At 59.7% G+C, this 18,121-nt stretch overlaps 1 protein-coding gene across 1 annotated transcript in view; it reads left to right on the top strand.

Annotated features, from left to right (window-relative positions):
- Myh9 (myosin heavy chain 9) overlaps positions 1-17,865 on the top strand; it is an 82,864-nt gene extending 64,999 nt beyond the window's left edge. Inside the window, exons 19-41 of the mRNA XM_027939193.3 lie at positions 15-175; positions 932-1,040; positions 1,948-2,079; positions 2,426-2,632; positions 2,998-3,135; positions 3,957-4,080; positions 5,778-5,949; positions 6,597-6,809; positions 7,179-7,323; positions 8,494-8,700; positions 8,859-8,963; positions 9,205-9,357; positions 9,525-9,773; positions 10,852-11,064; positions 11,157-11,369; positions 11,638-11,799; positions 12,862-12,990; positions 13,639-13,727; positions 13,803-13,926; positions 14,120-14,328; positions 14,890-14,998; positions 15,265-15,437; positions 16,452-17,865. Of these exons, the coding sequence (XP_027794994.2) occupies positions 15-175; positions 932-1,040; positions 1,948-2,079; positions 2,426-2,632; positions 2,998-3,135; positions 3,957-4,080; positions 5,778-5,949; positions 6,597-6,809; positions 7,179-7,323; positions 8,494-8,700; positions 8,859-8,963; positions 9,205-9,357; positions 9,525-9,773; positions 10,852-11,064; positions 11,157-11,369; positions 11,638-11,799; positions 12,862-12,990; positions 13,639-13,727; positions 13,803-13,926; positions 14,120-14,328; positions 14,890-14,998; positions 15,265-15,437; positions 16,452-16,569 (3,654 nt within the window). The 3' untranslated portion in view covers positions 16,570-17,865. The remainder of the gene's footprint in view (positions 1-14; positions 176-931; positions 1,041-1,947; positions 2,080-2,425; positions 2,633-2,997; positions 3,136-3,956; positions 4,081-5,777; positions 5,950-6,596; positions 6,810-7,178; positions 7,324-8,493; positions 8,701-8,858; positions 8,964-9,204; positions 9,358-9,524; positions 9,774-10,851; positions 11,065-11,156; positions 11,370-11,637; positions 11,800-12,861; positions 12,991-13,638; positions 13,728-13,802; positions 13,927-14,119; positions 14,329-14,889; positions 14,999-15,264; positions 15,438-16,451) is intronic.
- Positions 17,866-18,121: the final 256 nt, after the last annotated feature.

Here is an 18,121-nt window from a genome sequence, read left to right on the forward strand (position 1 = left end):
CTCCTCCTGTTCAGATCAAAGCCCTGGAGCTCGACAGCAATCTGTACCGCATTGGCCAGAGCAAAGTGTTCTTCCGGGCCGGCGTGCTGGCCCACCTAGAGGAGGAGCGGGACTTGAAGATCACTGATGTCATCATAGGCTTCCAGGCCTGCTGCAGGGGTTACCTGGCCAGGAAGTGAGTGCTGACATGCCTGCCCTACGTCATACTCTGCCATGGCCTCCTGTTGCTGGCCAGCTGGGGGTGCTTGGCCAGCCATACTTCAAGGCACCCAGTGCCAGCCAGAGTCTGCCAGGGAAGGCCCACAGGCTCGCTCTTCTGCCCTTCCTTCAGTCCAAGGATTAGAAATTAATCTAATCTAATTTCCTATTAGAGGTACCAGTGGCAAGAAGGGGACTGTGTGCTTGGATTTGCCTGTCCCACTGCTCTGTGAGGACAATACCCAGGGGCTGCACGTCCCCAAGGAGCCCTGTGCTCTCCTTGAGTCAGGAGCATTCCTAAGGGAGGCCGGGCTCCCATGCTGCACGCTGATCCCCAAGCCCCTGGGTCCTTGCTCTAGGACCTGGATCCTAGTGTGAGCTCAGCCTTGGGAGGTGGAGCATGAGTTTGTGGTGTTGGGACAAATGGTGTCCTGGTTATCCCCCGAGCCTTCTGGCCAACACCTGACACCCCAGCTTTGCAAAACATTCTCCCCCACCCAACCAATGCTCAGACTTTGAGGCCAGCAGGGTGGCAGCAGGTGTCAGTCTCCTGGGCACGTTGGGCTCTGTGATCAGGGTCCTGCTAGGCTTCCTACTGAATGGGGTTGGTGGCTGGTTCCCGGCGGCCTTCACACTGAGTGCCTTGGTGAGGGCTGGGGTCTGGTGGGTCAGGACCTAGGTTGTATCTGCTGTTCCCGACCCTAAGGCGCTGACCATGTCCCTTGCCCCACAGGGCTTTTGCCAAGCGGCAGCAGCAGCTGACGGCCATGAAGGTCCTGCAGAGGAACTGTGCTGCCTACCTCAAGCTGCGGAACTGGCAGTGGTGGCGGCTCTTCACCAAGGTGGGTGCTGGAAAGGCTTCCCTCACCCGCCACGTGCTCCCCGGCTGCCAGCAGCACAGGGACAAGTAGGCCTAGTGCCACCTCTGTGTGGCAGTCACTGTCCCCAGAGTGAGCCTTGCCCTCAGCTGCCCTGTGCCTGCAACATGAGCCCAGGTGGTCCTGTCCTGTCCTGTGGGGCCCGGCATGTGACCGTGGCATTTGTCTGGTGTGGATGGCCACAGCCAGGTGGGCTCAGAGAGCAGCTCCTGACGTCTCAAGGCCCACGTTGCCAGGGCCCGTCAGCGCCCTCTTGAGAAGCCCAGTGGTGACTTAGCTGCCTTGCTCCCGTCCGATGGCCCTCCCCAGCCCTTTACAGTCTGCTTGTTGTTCAGGCTGCTTTTGTTCGTAGTGTGTATTTTGTGGTAGCTAACGGTCCACCTGTGGCCTCTTCACCCCCGACCAGCAGTAGGTGTCTCGGGTCTGTTCCTGCTCTTTCTCAGTCCCTGCATTCTTACGTGGCTGAGGTTTGACTCGTAGGAAGTTTGTATTTTACACTTTCTGTTTAGGATCTCTCAGTGTCAGCGTGTAGAAGTCCGTTTCCTGCTCCCCGGAGGATGTGTGCTTTACCTACTTTTCCAACCGTGGACCTTCCCCCTATTCCTGTATTCCGCTGCCATCAGCAGTGCTGCCGTGGTCATCTTCGTGTGTGGCTAGGGATGGTTTCCCTGGCATGTGACCAGCAGTCCAGAGGCCTGCGGCACCAGTGCCAAATGGACTTTCAGGAAGTCGTAGGCGCTTGCGCCTCCCCGCAGGGTCTGGTGGCCCCTCACTCTTGTGAGCTTGGGTTCCAGAGGTGAGGGACGAGCCTGTGACTGCTGGCAGGTGGGCATCTTCCAGCCAAGGCTGACTTCACTTCCTTGTCTTCTAGGTCAAGCCACTGCTGCAGGTGAGCCGGCAGGAGGAGGAGATGATGGCCAAGGAGGAGGAGCTGGTGAAGGTGCGGGAGAAGCAGCTGGCTGCAGAGAACAGGCTCACGGAGATGGAGACCCTGCAGTCTCAGGTAGGTGTGGGCAAGGACCCTCCCAGAGTGCGGACTCTTCCAGTGCTGCCACCTGCTGGCCGCCTCTAGGTAGGCTGCCTGGCAGAAAATCAGTGGCTGGTGTCTGCAGACACCTCCTCCAGGGAGAGGCTGCCCACGGGAGGGTGGAAGTCATGAATGGTGGGTTCGAGCCCCAGTTCCACCCCCTCATCCCTTGCCCTGATCCCTCTGGACCTTGGTTTGAAGCTCACCGGGGAGCAGCTGAGGCGAAGGGGCAAGCCAGGGGGGTGGCAGGGAGCGGCAGCACTTTCTAGACCATGTCACCTGAGGTGGCGGAGGAGCTTCCATTGTCGTGTGCTCTGTGCAGCTCATGGCAGAGAAGCTGCAGCTGCAGGAGCAGCTGCAGGCAGAAACAGAGCTGTGTGCCGAGGCGGAGGAGCTCCGGGCCCGGCTGACGGCCAAGAAGCAGGAGCTGGAGGAGATCTGCCACGACCTGGAGGCCCGGGTGGAGGAGGAGGAGGAGCGCTGCCAGCACCTGCAGGCCGAGAAGAAGAAGATGCAGCAGAACATCCAGGTGCGCCGCCGCCCCGGGGACGGCAGGGCGGGCAGCTCCGGAGGAGCAGCGGCACCCGGGGGCTCGTGAACTCGACTGTCACTCTGTCCCCGAGGGCGGCCCTCCAGGGACTTCCTCCTTGGGGTGGTGGTTCCTGCCACAGGCTTCCCAGGCCGAGCTCCGAAGGCTCAGAGACCCCCGAGTTCCTCCCGTCTGTCCTCGCTCCACCTGCCTGGGGAGCAGCGTCCTCAGCTCGGCCTCTGCCTGCTGCCCGGCACAGAGCTGGCCCAGGGAAGCCCATCCACGCCCCTGGCTCCTGGCGGGAACGGGGCCTGGCCACCTCCCCGCAGCTGCCTTACCTTCTCACGGCCCCTCCTGCCCAACAGGAACTCGAGGAGCAGCTGGAGGAGGAGGAGAGTGCCCGGCAGAAGCTGCAGCTGGAGAAGGTGACCACAGAGGCCAAGCTAAAGAAGCTGGAGGAAGACCAGATCATCATGGAGGACCAGAACTGCAAACTGGCCAAGGTGGGCCCGGGCGGCTGCGGATGGCAGGGCGAGCCGTCACCTGCAGAGCTGCCCTCCAGCACATGGCTCAGCGGCTTCTCCCTGGGTGCCCCTCACCTCTGGGTGCCAGGGCCATGTTTAAAGGAATTGGTGCATGGAGACTGGGGCTTGGGGAAAGGTTAGCTGCTTTTCAGACCCAAGAGTCAAGGGCTGGACCTCTGGGTGTCAGCGCACGTGTCAGTCCCTGGTGGGATTGGGGTGCCTTCCTTGCTGTGGAGGCGGGGGGTGCTTCTCCCCTAACCAGTTCTGAGGCAGCAGCTGGTCCCTGTCAACAGCAGCCCAGTGAACGGATAAAGCTGAGGAGCAGGTTAGAGAAGACAGGACAGGGCCAGGAGGCCACCCTGGTCCCCAGGGGTGGGGAGGTGAAGTGGAAGATATTGGGGGACCTTACGGAGAGTAGGACCCCAGGGGAGCCCCACAAAGCACAAGGTGAGGAGACCAGCCTTGTGCACTCTGGGGGCTCAGAGAAGGTGGCGTGGACAGCACCACAGAGCTTCCCTAGAGGGACAGGGCCACTTGTCCCCCCAGCTCCAGCCACACCTAGAAGCCTTTCTCACCTGGGCCTGAGAGACCATCCAGGCATGGCACCCACGTGTGCAGGCCCTAAGGAAGCTTATGCAGCCCTTCTGGGGCAGCCAGCGACCTTTCAGAGCCACCCTGTGAACTGGGACATGGATGAAGTTCAGCGGGCCCTGCCTCGCCCTTCCATCCTGGGCTTCTGGGCCCCCTGGGGAGCTGGGTGCCTATGCTCAGCCGACCCTAACCCGACGCCCTCCCCACAGGAGAAGAAGCTTCTGGAAGACAGAATAGCTGAATTCACCACCAACCTCATGGAAGAGGAGGAGAAATCCAAGAGCCTGGCCAAGCTCAAAAACAAGCACGAGGCCATGATCACCGACTTGGAAGGTGAGGCCGCGGGGCAGGGCCTGCCTGTGCACTGGGCACCAGGGCGGGCACCAGGGCAGCACGGCTTGTGATGAGCTTGGCCTCAGTGCAGCCCCAGGCCCCAGGCTCTGCAGAGTGTCTGGTCCCCATGGGAATGTGGGCTCAGGGTCCCTGTGGCTGGATGGGACTGTGAGGAGTCTTCAGGGTGAACCTTGGGGTCACTGCATTGTTGGAAACGTGTTTTCAGAAGCTCTTAAGACGCCCCACAAGGGGTCTGGGTTGGACTCTAGAACTGACCAACTCTGTCACCTACAAGCTGCGTCACCTCACACCTGTTAATCTGGGTGGGCTTTAGCTTCTCTTACCTGCATGGAGGACACTGAGAGGGCCTTATGTTCACACAGACACATGTGCTGTGAAGTGCTAGACAGATATCGCTGGAGATCACAGCTTGTCTTTTTATTTTTTGTGGTACTGGGGATTGAACGCAGGGCCTCACGTGTGCTAGCAAGTGCTTCAGTGCTGTGCTATGTCCCCAGCCCATTTTTAATTTTATGTTGAGGCAAGGTCTCACTAAGTTGACTGGGCGGGCCTAGGACTTGTGATCCTCCTGCCTCAGCCTCCCTGGGATTATAGGCGTGGGCCACCATGCCTGGCCGAGGTCATTGCTTGATATGAGGCAGGAGGAGGACTGGACTTCTGAAGAGCCCTGCCCCTGCCCTTTAAGAAAAGTGGACTGCTGGGGGTTTGGGTGTCCAGACCGTTCCCAGCTCAGATCTGGTGACGCAGGGGACAAACCATGCAGGCTGAGTGCTGGGAGTGCTTCCCCAGCTTGGCAGTACCACCCTGCCTGGCCGTGCTCAGCACAGGATGAGGTGAGTTGGGCCAGTGGGCAAGAGAGCACTTCCCTATGCAGACAGCACTTCTCCCACAGATGCCCTCCCTCACCTGGGAGGGGTCTGGGGGCAGCCAGTATGACAGTTTGCCACTAGCAGGTATTAACCAAGATGTAGACCAGTCAGGATCCAGGCACGGTGCGTGGAAATATAAGTGGTAGATGGCTTTGAGCATGAGCAACCATTACCTAGCGAAGCTGCCCGTGGCCTTGTGCTGCCCGTGGCCATGTGCCCTGGGATATGCATGTACAAGGGGACAGGCCCGAATGAACAGACCCTGGGAGGCCTACTATGCTGTCTCCAGAGCACCAGCTCGAGTGCCGAAGGCAAGTCTAGGAAGAACCACTGCTGACCCTTTGCTGGTGCTCACAAGGCTGGATTTGAGTGCTTGGCGAGGCTGGCTCATCCACCTCTCAGCAGCCTCGTGGCGTAGGGTGTCTTCCCATCTTTGTTATCAGTGCCGGATACAGCACGGTTAATTACCCAGGTGGCGTCACAAAGGAGTCGTAAAGCCAGACTGAACCCGACTGCTTTTCCAAATCCTTTGTGTGAGTTCACGTTCCTGCAGAATGTGGCACAGCCATCGAGGGAGACCAGGGAAGGGCCAATGCAAATTTGGGTGCAGGTGGACTGAGTCTCGGGCCTTGGCAGCTCCCGCAGTGTCCTGCCCTCTGTCCAAGAGCTGGGTGTGAGGGTGTGTATGGCCACCCTCTGGACCTTAACTTTGTCCTAGAGTAAATGTTCAGCACGTTGTATAAGTAACGAGGAGCAGACGGAAAGCCCGCGGCCCTGAGCCTCAGCCCTCACGCCCTCCCTTGGCAGAGCGCCTCCGCAGGGAGGAGAAGCAGCGGCAGGAGCTGGAGAAGACGCGCCGCAAGCTGGAGGGAGACTCCACAGACCTCAGTGACCAGATTGCCGAGCTGCAGGCACAGATCGCAGAGCTCAAGATGCAGCTGGCTAAGAAGGAGGAGGAGCTGCAGGCCGCCCTGGCCAGGTGAGGCCCGGGCTGCCGGTGTCAGCGCCTGGTGGTGGCTCCTGGCCTGTCACCGTGCATCGGCCAGCTGCACGCATGCTCTGCTGTCATCCTAGAAGAGCCGGTTTGTGCAGATCACTTGCCACTCGTATTCCTAAGAGGGCAGCTTTGTCTTTTGTTTCTAACATCAAAAAAGAGTCATCTAAAACCCTTGTTGCCCACCTCAAGTCGTCCTCCCTTTTTAAAAAAGAAATTACACTATTTATATATTCATAGCAGATTGAGCAGAAGATAGAGACTTCCCACGTATCCCCCTCTACCAGAATGGTACCTTTGTTACCTCGGTGAACTTAAACATTGACACCTCTTAATCATCTAAAGTCATTAGTACATTCACATTTTTTTCATTGAACTTTTGATTTTTCTTAAAGTTGTGATTCTTAAATTTGGAAAATGAAATCCTTTGTTTTCCAGTTTTCCAAGTGCTTTGTTCTTGAATCTTCTGAGAAGATGCCTCAGCTGTTGATTGGCTGAGAATGAGCCTGAGGGCCATGATTATGACTACCAGATACAGCTTTGGCTGCACCCCACACACACAGCTCTTTTACAAACCCTGTTCCTTGAGGGTGAAACTGGCCTCTTACTGATGTTATTGGTCTCTTTGACAGAGTGGAAGAAGAAGCTGCACAGAAGAATATGGCCCTAAAGAAGATTCGGGAGCTGGAATCTCAGATTTCTGAACTCCAGGAAGACTTGGAATCTGAGCGTGCTTCTAGAAATAAAGCTGAGAAGCAGAAACGGGATCTTGGGGAAGAGCTGGAAGCACTGAAAACAGAGTTGGAGGACACTCTGGATTCCACAGCTGCCCAGCAGGAACTCAGGTGCTCCATGGGGAAGACTGGCAGGTCATGGAGGACGGGGAAGGGCTGTGGAGTAAGGGAGGCCTTGTCCTGAAGGGGTGGAATCCAGGCCTCTGCACACACAGTGGCCTCAGGTGCAGGGAAGGTGTGGGCATGGATAGTGCCTCAGCAACTTCTCTGCTTTAAGAACTGTTGAAGAACCGGACTCAAGATTTGGGGTGAAGCAAGGGTGGGCCCTAGGTTGAAAAGGTACAGAATGGAGGCCAAGGAGGGGAAGGGTGGCAGGCGAGCTTCTTGGAATAGCTGTGTGTTGGCCATCCTCCCTGCTTGGGGAAGAGCCCAGGGCAGCAGGGCCCTTGAGCTCCACTCTGAGGGCATTTCTCTGCACAGGTCCAAACGTGAGCAGGAGGTGAACATCCTGAAGAAGACCCTCGAGGAGGAGGCCAAGACCCACGAGGCTCAGATCCAGGAGATGAGGCAGAAGCACTCCCAGGCTGTGGAGGAGCTGGCAGAGCAGCTGGAGCAGACGAAGAGGGTGCGTCTCCCCAGGCCAGGCTGCTTCCGGGGGTGACCCTGGCCGTCTCTAAACCAGGCCTATAGAGAGGAGCAGTTCTGGCACCAGACTGCCCGGGCCTGAAGCCAGCCTCCAGCTGCTAAAGGGACCTGGGCAGAGGATAGGCCTGTCCTGTTCAACATCTGCCTGACCAGAAAGGGAGTCAGAGCCACCCAAACCGAGGGTCAGAGCCTTAGTGGTCCCTTTTCCGCCTGGGGTGCTCTCTTGAGCATCCACGAATGGTCAGCTGACACTGACTGGGAAACCGGATGGTGGTGGCCATGCAGCTGGCTTCCTGGTCCCGGGATGGTGGCAGGCAGCCCTGGAGAGGCCAAGGCTCTTACGAGTACTTACCCCAACACACCTGGTCTGCCTGTCTCCCTTGGCTCCACCTGGCCTGAGGTGGATCCTTATTCTCTCAGGTTTCGCTCAGCAGCCTTTGCACTCACTCAGGGGCCAGTTTAGCCTTGAACTTGCTGTCTAGAATGGAGTTTTTGCATTTATTTTGTTAATTCCACTTTTGTATTTTGAGAAAGAACATTACATTATTACTTTGAACATCAAATTTCAGGAGGGTTTTATTGGAAGTCAAAACATTAAATTACAGTTTCCCTCGTTGTGTCGTAAGCATTGCGAGAATCTCAGCATCGGCAATGACATCTTACCCTAAAATACACCCTCCCGCTGGCCCAGCAGCACACGCCTGTGATCCCAGCTGCTCAGGAGGCAGAGGCAGGAGGATCACAAGTTCCAAGCCAGCCTCAGCAATCAGTGAGGCCCTAGGCAACTGATCAAGACCCTGTTTCTAAACAAATTATAAAAAGGGCCAGGAATGTGGCTCAGTGGTTAAGCACCCCTGGGTTCAATCCCTGGTACCAAAAAATTAAATATTTCTTCCTCCCAGGGAGGGCAGCTGGGCAGGATTATTTTAGAGATTGAGAGCCAAGGTCCTTGGAGATGAGAACACACCTCACTCCCCCTGAGAGAAGAGGACCCAGGGTCTGGGCCTTCTGAGTCGGGGCTCTTGCTGGCGGCCATCGTTTTTGCTGGAAAGGCAACACCTTCTGGGCCTAGAGCGGCTCTTCAGTGAGGTTAGAAAGGCCAGCAGATGCTGGGGCACAGATGCCATTTGCACCGTCCCTCCTCCCGCAGGTGAAGGCCACCCTTGAGAAGGCGAAGCAGACCCTGGAGAGCGAGCGGGGGGAGCTGGCCAATGAGGTGAAGGCCCTGCAGCAGGGCAAGGGGGACTCGGAGCACAGGCGCAAAAAGGTGGAGGCCCAGCTACAGGAGCTGCAGGTCAAGTTCAACGAGGGCGAGCGTGTGCGCACCGAGCTGGCTGACAAGGTCACCAAGCTGCAGGTGAGGCTTCTACTGGACCCCGGCCCGGACCCACAGGGCGCTCGCCGCAGTCTCCCTCCTGCGCTCAGCGGGGCCTCTGGTGCGACCCGAGACACAGGCCGGTTCTGCCAGAGCAGGTGTGGCTGGGCTCACCGTCTTGCCCCTGTCTTCCTGTGTAGGTTGAGCTGGACAACGTGACCGGTCTTCTCAACCAGTCAGATAGCAAGTCCAGCAAGCTCACCAAGGACTTCTCCGCCCTGGAGTCCCAGCTGCAAGACACTCAGGTGAGGACAGCGTCGGGAACCAGGAGCCGGATCCCATGCCCACGTGGCCTTAGCGCGGGCCTCTGGGCCTTCATCTCAGAGTTCACCCGATCACCCCGTCCTCCATCTGCGGGTCTGCCCAGCTCCCACCTGGGCTTTATGTGGCTGTCCCCCAAATCAGGAGGGCTGGTCCTCCCCCGCACTGGGGCTGTGGTGCGCGAGTCCGGCGTCTCCTGAGCACGCCATCTTTGTCCTGGGGTAGGAGCTTCTGCAGGAGGAGAACCGGCAGAAGCTGGGCCTGAGCACCAAGCTGAAGCAGGTGGAGGACGAGAAGAGCTCCCTCAAGGAGCAGCTGGAGGAGGAGGAGGAGGCCCGGCGCACCCTGGAGAAGCAGATCGCCACCCTCCACGCCCAGGTGCGCTGCCCCTCCACAGAGACTCCGTTTTTCTCAGCCCCGTGAAGGAGGGAAGTTGACCCCAGGTTCCCTCCTGTGGCACAGCAGGCCGGCCTCCAGGTGCCCCAGGGAGGGGCGTGTCCTAACAGGTGACATCTTGGGGTCTCCCGACTCTCTGCCCTGCCCAGGTGACTGACATGAAGAAGAAGATGGAGGACGGCGTGGGGTGCCTGGAGACGGCCGAGGAAGCCAAGCGGAAACTCCAGAAGGACATGGAGGGACTGAGCCAGCGGCATGAGGAGAAGGTGGCCGCCTACGACAAGCTGGAGAAGACCAAGACGCGCCTACAGCAGGAGCTGGACGACCTGCTGGTGGACCTGGACCACCAGCGGCAGAGCGTGTCCAACCTGGAGAAGAAGCAGAAGAAGTTTGACCAGGTGTGCGGCCTCAGCCCGGGGCCCTCCTCGTCCCTCTTCCCAGCACCACAGCCCGTGGCCAGGGCCGTGGTGGGATCAGCAGAGCCTGGGGAAGGCCAGGAGGGCACAGGCGCCCAGGGCTCCTCGGTCTCCAGCTTGCCGAGGGGCCTGGGGACAAAGCAAGCAGTTGGGGTTCCTCCGCAACAGGGTTAGGAGCATCTTTTCCTTCATGGTTTGTTGGTTTGCTTTTGGTTTCAATTTTTTTTTTTTTTAAAGAGAGAGAACTTTTTAATATTTACATTTCAGTGGACACAACATCTTTATTTTACTTTTATGTGGTGCTGAGGATCAAACCCAGCGCCCCGCGCATGCCAGGCGAGCGCGTTACCACTTGAGCCACATCCCCAGCCCCAATATTTTTTAAACTTTCTAAGATGAGCTGGTCTTACCCACTGTTTAAAATGCTTTAGTTACACGTTCTGGTCTAGTACTCATTCAGAACGATCGGAAGCAGCCTCCAGAGACTGGAGTACAGGGGCCGAGTAGAGTCACAGGGTGGATAAGTTGGGGGCAGCACACCACAGCCAAACCCAGCCCCCCACACTGGTGGGAGACGTTTCCTTGAACACAGCTGGGCTCCTTCGTTTGCACGTGGTCTGGCCAGCCAGGAACGAGTGTACTCTCTGGCCCTTGTGAAAACGGTCCCAGCACAGGGAGCCAGTGCAGACTGGGGCAGAGGGCGGTCAGACAGTGGGGTGGGCCCCTGCAGAGAATGGACACCAGGGGGTGGAGAGCGTCCTTGGCGGAGGCCAGGTTCCCATTGTCTTCGAGACAGAAGCCAAAGGTCTTCCAGATTCAGGGGCACGGATGGTTCCTGAGGGTTCTCCCAGAAGGGCACCCGTGTTACTATTGAGTGATGAGTTAAACAGATCCAAACACGGAGGTAGAGGAATCTCCGCTCTCCTCTGGCCACAGGGACACCCTGTGCCTCTCATCCTTGGGTCAGCCAGTTCTCAGGCCTGCTGGTCCTGGGTCCGTGGCCTGCCTGTGCCCACAGTGGTCCGCGGCTCTGGCCTCACGATGCCCACCTCTTTCCCAGCTCCTGGCTGAGGAGAAGACCATCTCAGCCAAGTACGCAGAGGAGCGAGACCGAGCCGAGGCCGAGGCCCGCGAGAAGGAGACAAAGGCTCTGTCCCTGGCGCGGGCCCTGGAAGAGGCCATGGAGCAGAAGGCGGAGCTGGAGCGGCTCAACAAGCAGTTACGCACAGAGATGGAGGACCTCGTGAGCTCCAAGGACGACGTGGGCAAAAGCGTGAGCACCGCACCTCGGCAGGGTCTCGGGTGGGCGGCAGGCGGGCGCAGCTCCTGCCCGTGCATCCGGCCTGACCTCGCTCTCGGGGCCAGGTCCATGAGCTGGAGAAGGCCAAGCGGGCCCTGGAGCAGCAGGTGGAGGAGATGAAGACCCAGCTGGAGGAGCTGGAGGACGAGCTGCAGGCCACCGAAGACGCCAAGCTGCGGCTGGAGGTGAACCTGCAGGCCGTGAAGGCCCAGTTTGAGCGGGACCTGCTGGGCCGCGACGAGCAGAGTGAGGAAAAGAAGAAGCAGCTGGTCAGGCAGGTGCGTCGGGCACCCCTCGTCCGCAGAAACTCCGGGGCCATCCCGATTCCCAGCAGGCCCTCCCTCCCCTTGCTCCACCTGGGCTGAGGTTCCTGGACCGTCCTCCGCCCAGGGCTCACTGGCTCACTCGGTTACAGTCGGATGGTCAGTAGCCCCCCCTTGGCCCAGGAGGCCCCACAGACCCCACAGGATTGGTCGGAGCCGGTCGGGCTCAGCGGGCCTGGGGTCATGGTGTGGCCCGGTCTTTTGAGCTGCCAGCGTTCCTCAGGTGCGGGAGATGGAGGCAGAGCTGGAGGACGAGAGGAAGCAGCGCTCCATGGCAGTGGCCGCTCGGAAGAAACTGGAAATGGACCTGAAAGACCTGGAGGCGCACATCGATACAGCCAACAAGAACCGGGAGGAGGCCATCAAGCAGCTGCGGAAGCTGCAGGTGAGGCTGGGCGGGGCAGGGGGCAAGACCGGGGAAGCCTGGGACTCATCACCTTGTCTCTGAACAAGGATGCGATGTCGTGGCCCACCCCGTGGACCCTTGGGTCCAGAGGAGTGCAGAAACCCTAAGCTAAAGGCACCTTCTCAGTAAGATGGGTGACCTTGAGTATCTTCAACAGAAAAGCAGACAAGTTCAAACCTGGCTGCACTGAAGAGTTAGGGAAGGGAGGTACCAGTGCAGGTGTCCAGAAGAAACAGGTACTGGCCTGGCCTGGCCTGAAGGGCAGAAGGCCGCAGCCCAGAGCACGGACATGTGCTCAGGAGGGTCTCATCTCTCGATAATGAAAGAACATCACGTTCGCAGCTGTTCTGTGGGCCCAGCGAGCCCAGTGTGCCCGCAACAAGTGTCTGAAAGCCAGGCGCCACGGCATGCACCTGTAATCCCAGCCACTTGGGAGGCTGAGGCAGGAGGATCACAGGTTCAAGGCCAGCCTGAGGAACTAAAGAGGGTAAAGATTAGAGAGCTCCATTGTAGAGTGCTTTCCTACCATGCACAAGGCCTTGGGTTCTGTGCCAAGGTACTTATGGCCAAGGTAGTGGGGACAGGTACAGGACTGCTGGTGGCATCTTTAGCTGGCATAGTCTGGCTCGGTGCTCAGGGAACCCCAGTGTGGGATTCCTCTGCAAAGGGATAAAAGACTATTCGACAGGTAGAGTGGAAGCAGAAGGCAGGAGGGTGACAGGAGGCGCCTGCCTTATGCCTGGTAGCCAGTCAGCCTGGGTGCTGACCACAGGTCAGCATGTGGGGTAGCACCATGAGCACCTACCCAAGTTAAGAGGAAGTTGTAGAGGGAGCGGGACTGGGCCCGTTGCCCCTGGAGAGTGCCATGTGCTCTGTGAACCCTGACCATGGGAACGAGGTCAGAGGGGAGACTGTTCGGCCCCAGTGGGTTCAACACGGCATCAGGTGACAGCTGTCGTCCCTGTTGGCAAGGTGCCCCTGTGGGGAGCATTGGGGCAAAACAGGCGGGCGCGGGCAGTGCTCATCTCTCCTCCCCACCAGGCCCAGATGAAAGACTGCATGCGGGAGCTGGAGGACACTCGGGCCTCCCGCGAGGAGATCCTGGCGCAGGCCAAGGAGAACGAGAAGAAGCTCAAGAGCATGGAGGCGGAGATGATTCAGCTGCAGGAGGTGAGGCAGGCTGCAGGGGACAGCCCAGGGCTTCACCCGCCAGCTGGGGTCGGCAGGGAGGGCCAGCAGCACATGGCAACCCCCAGGAGGGAGCTGCCCGTCCTGCAGGAGTCCCTCCAGGACCTCTTCACGTGGCCAGGCCCCTGGTGTGATTAACATGCACACGCTCAGAGAAATGGTGACTGTTGGTATGAGGGGCCCGAGTGTCCCCTGCTGCCTTGTGGGACACCAGGCAACCCATGGTGAAAGCATCCCCAGGCCTTGAGGGGCTCCTGCGAGACGTTCCTGCCCAGTTCAGGCACATCCTGCTTGGAAGGCTGCTAGGGTCAAACTGTCCCCCTAGACCTGGTGTGCGGAGCCCTCAACACCAGCCTGACTCACCTGTGCCTCAGCCTGCCTGGTCTCGGGTCTGATCTGTCCCTGGGTATTTCTCGTTTGTATCCATGGCCCCTGGCTTGATTCCTAGCACCTTAGATAGAGGGGTTTTGTAAACATGTGGTGTTCAAGCTGTGACCGCAGAGGGAGGAATTAGCCTGTGAGCTAAGGGGCTCAAGGGAGAGGAAGGGCTGTGTGCATGGGGGTGCCTCAGGTGTGTGGCCGGCTGGGATGAGGCCCAGCAGCCCCGGTCACACCTGGTCCTCGCGGCAGGAATTGGCAGCTGCCGAGCGCGCCAAGCGTCAGGCCCAGCAGGAGCGGGATGAGCTGGCCGATGAGATCGCCAACAGCAGCGGCAAAGGGTGAGCCCCGGGGCGTGAGAGGTGGGCCCGGAGGGTCTCCCAGCCGCGGCCTCTCACCTCCCCTGCACCCCCCAGAGCACTGGCGCTGGAGGAGAAGCGGCGGCTGGAGGCGCGCATCGCCCAGCTGGAGGAGGAGCTGGAGGAGGAGCAGGGCAACACGGAGCTCATCAACGACCGCCTGAAGAAGGCCAACCTGCAGGTGGGCACGGGCGGCCAGGCCGGGCGCCACTGCCCCTGGCTCCTGGGAAGCTGTCGTGGCGGCTGGAGGTCCCCTGTGGAGTCTGTCTTGGGTGTTGGAATTTCTAGGGCCTGGTGGGATCTGCTGCCATCTCCTCTGGCCAGCAGTCAGGCCCTGCCTCCCTGAGGTCACCAGCCCTCCCTCTTTCCTGCAGATCGACCAGATCAACACTGACCTGAACCTGGAGCGCAGCCACGCCCAGAAGAACGAGAACGCGCGGCAGCAGCTGGAGCGCCAGAATAAGGAGCTCAAGGTGAAGCTGCAGGAGATGGAGGGCACCGTCAAGTCCAAGTACAAGGCCTCCATCACCGCCCTCGAGGCCAAGATCGCCCAGCTGGAGGAGCAGCTGGACAACGAGACCAAGTAGGTGCCCCTTACCCTGCCCAAGTTGCCAGGGGGCCTTTCTGTGCACCCCCTGGAAAGGCCACAGGCCCTGCCTGGGTCCTGCCCGAGACACATCAGGAACCAGCATTCTCTGAGCCCAGAGCCCTTCTGCCCACGTGGGCCCTTGTGTTTGGCTGAGGCCTTGGAGGACTTGAACTGGACCGTGGCTCACCTCAGAAGCTGGGGGCTTTGCTGGCTGTCTCAGGGCTAAAGTAGGGAGAGGCCGGGGTCCTGGCCCCCTGTGTAGCCATCTGTGGCTCAGCAAGTTTGAGACTGCTTTGGAGCTAGTGGGGGTCTCTCCAGACCCTAAACCTCACTTTACCCAGCCCCCAGCTCCATATGTGCTCTTCAAGAAGTGTCCCCTCCCCGAGCCTGGGATCTCAGCCTGTCCCAGAGACCAGGCTGCTAGACTGGCACCTTAGCCTCAAGGCCTCCCCGTGGGCACCTGCCAGCGAGGCCCCAGGAAATGGGTAGTCCAGAAATGGCTGCTGGCCAGACTCCCTGGGAACAAGCCCCCTGAGCTATGTGTCTGCCACACAGGGAGCGCCAGGCAGCCTGCAAGCAGGTGCGCCGGGCAGAGAAGAAGCTGAAGGACGTGCTGCTGCAGGTGGATGACGAGCGCAGGAACGCGGAGCAGTACAAGGACCAGGTGTGTGCAGGGCAGTGGCCAGGCCTGTGGGTCACAGCCTCCGCCAGGGCTGCCACCTGTCCCCACCCTCAGCCCCACCCAGGGCTGCCACCTGTCAGCTCCAGCCAGGGCTACACTTGTCCCACCCACAGCCCCAACCAGGGCGGCCCCCTGTTCCTGCACACAGCCCCCGCCAGGGCCGCCCCCTCTCCTGCCCACAGCCCCCGCCAGGGCCGCCCCCTCTCCTGCCCACAGCCCCTAACCAGGGCTGCCACCTCTCCCTGCAGGCAGACAAGGCGTCCACCCGTCTGAAGCAGCTCAAGCGGCAGCTGGAGGAGGCCGAGGAGGAGGCCCAGAGGGCCAACGCCTCACGCCGGAAGCTGCAGCGTGAGCTAGAGGACGCCACAGAGACCGCGGACGCCATGAACCGCGAGGTCAGCTCCCTGAAGAACAAGCTCAGGTGAGCTCAGGCGGCCCGCCCTGTCCTCGTCTGTCCTTCCAGAGCTGGCCTGTTCAGGGGGTGACCTCCTTATAAGCCTGGTCACAGAGCCCAGCCAGAGCCCAGGAGCAGGGTGCTTGGTGGCAGAGCCCAGAGGTTGCCCGTCACAGAGCAGCGGGCTTTCCTGGACTCTCCCTGCCCGTGGGGCCTGGGCCCACCTGTTCCTTGGCAGCCTGTCCTGCAGCTCCAGACCTGGGGCACACTCGAAGGCGGGTGGGGGGTGGTTTGCTGAGGATGGAGCCCGGGGCCTCTGGGCGAACTGTCTGCCACAGAGCTGCATCCCTGGCCCATCCCCAGCACATTAGCTCCTGGGGTTACCTGCAAGTGAGCCACTGTGAGAAAGTTCCAGAGCGGCTGTTGGCATTCGGGGTGCCTGCTGGCCCCAGGGGATCATTCCCTCCCAGGTCCTCATTGTTGACCTCTTTCACAGGGACCTGTTTTTTTGCGGGTTGGGGGTGGGGACATAATAATAAGACTGGACTTTGTCGTCAATATTTCACTTGAATTTTCTGATTTGATCAAAGAAGCCCGACTTTGGGTCCCTGTGAGTAGTTGTCCTGGGTTTCTTGGTGCCACCTACCCTGGGCAGAGGTCTTGCCTGAGGGTCCTAGGGTGCTGCCCAGGGCCTCACATGCTAGGCAACTGTTCTGCCCCTGAGCCACCCCCAGCCACTGCCTGGGTGACCGAAGCTCGAGCAGGGAGGCGGCTGCCAGGGAAGGTGACCTGAGCAGCTTCTGTCCTGTTTCCTGAACCGTCAGTGCCAGCGCTTTGTGTCACCATATCTGGGACATGAATGGTTTGCAGGACCCTCTGCTTCCTTGAGTCTGTCCCTGTCCCACCCAGTCAGTGGCTCCCCAGGCTCAGCACTGCTGCCCCGGGGAGTGCCCAGTGTCTCCTGAAGACACCTGTGAAATGTGCTCACCATGCCAGGCCACCCCCCACTGGGCGCCACTGACCCTCTGCTTCCGTCCACAGGCGTGGGGACCTGCCGTTTGTTGTGCCCCGTCGAATGGCTCGGAAAGGCACTGGCGACTGCTCGGACGAGGAGGTGGATGGCAAGGCCGACGGGGCCGAGGCCAAGCCTGCTGAGTAGGCCGCTCCTCCTGCCCGCTGCCCGAGCCGGACGGACAGAGGACTCCGCCTCCCCCTCCCAGACCCCGCGGCACCCCACCTCAGGACTGCTGTGACCGCGACCCTACCCACCCAGCCTTGTCGAGGGCGCTGGCTTCCTCTGCTGCAGCCCCAGCTCCCCTCCCACCCTCGAATCTGATACCAAAGAGTCAGGGCCAGGCCCAGGCCCGGGGAACAAGTGACCAGCAGGTCTCCACCCTCTCTTGCCTACAAGCACAGACGGTGAGGTGAGGGCAGGCCCCGGGGTGGGCCCTAGAATTTTCTATGAATCTATTTTTCTTCAGACTAAAGGAGTTTTGATAGCTTGACACCCTAGAGGTGTGTCGCCCTCCCGTCCCCTGCCCTGCCACCAGCTCTCCCCTCCTCCTCCCTCTCTGCTGTTGGCAATCACACGCGGTAACCTCACACCTCCCCCGAGTGGCCCAGGAGTGCCACCTCTGTGCAGGGCACAGAATGCTGGGGGCAGCGCCGTTCCTCCCACCCCCTTTGGGCGGCACCGTGCTCACTGCCCCCTTCCTGATTCTAAAGGGTCTCAAGTGCAATGCCCCCTCCCCTCCTTGGCCAGGGCAGCCTGTCCCTGCACAGCGAGGCTGTCGGGGCCCAGCAGCCAGGGTGTCTGGGCCACTCTGAAGTCCAGCAGCCTTCCCGTGGCTTCTCCCATCATTCTTGGGGACCAAATATATTTAATGGTTAAGGGACTTATCCCAAGTCTTGCAGCCAGAGGATCAGAGAGGGCTGGTGGCCCTCTGTGGCCGGGTGCCTGCTCCAGGACTGGGCCCGAGGGTAGCGCACCTGCACTGCTGACTCAGCAGCTTCAACTCAGCCACCTGCAGAGATTTTTGAAAGAAAAAAAAAAAGGTTTTCTTTTTCCCTTCTTTTAATAAATGATAAAATGCCGAGTCCTTATCACTGCCTTTCCTTGGGAACCGTGTTTAGAAGAGTAGCTGTCCCCTGGTCGACACTGGCTGCCGAGTCTGCTCCTGTTCCTGTTTGTAAATGCTGCATTTAGACTCGCTTGAGGCAGGAGGCGTTCTTTTGAAAGGAAAGAAACCCCGCCACCATGAAGCTCTCTGGATGCCTAGAAAGTGCTGAATTCAGGTCCGAGTTGCTGTCACCATGGAGTGAGCAGCACTCTCGGGGAGCACCCTTTTCTATAACGAAAGTGCCTTAGCATGTGTCACGGCTGCCACCACTACAGTAAGCTGGTTTACAGATGTTCGCCACTGAGCGTCACAATAAAGAGTACCATGTGCTACGAGCCGTGTGTGGAGTCCTCTGCGAGCGCGGGTGGCCTGCAGGGCCTGCGCTGCGTGGTTCGAGAGAACACGCGCCAATCGGGCTGTGAGGGCTCTGAGCCTTGAAGTCCTCGGGCTCGCGTCCCAAGAAACCCTTTACTGTTCCACCCTCGATGCTGGCCAGGGGCCTGTGCATCCAGGGGAACTGGAGTCCCCAGTGGGGTCATCTTTCTCTTGCCAGGGAGAAGGGCGGTGGCTTGGTTGTGGAGCTGTGGGGGT

This window comes from Marmota flaviventris, chromosome 3 (assembly GCF_047511675.1).
Source record: "Marmota flaviventris isolate mMarFla1 chromosome 3, mMarFla1.hap1, whole genome shotgun sequence".
NCBI lineage: Eukaryota > Metazoa > Chordata > Mammalia > Rodentia > Sciuridae > Marmota > Marmota flaviventris.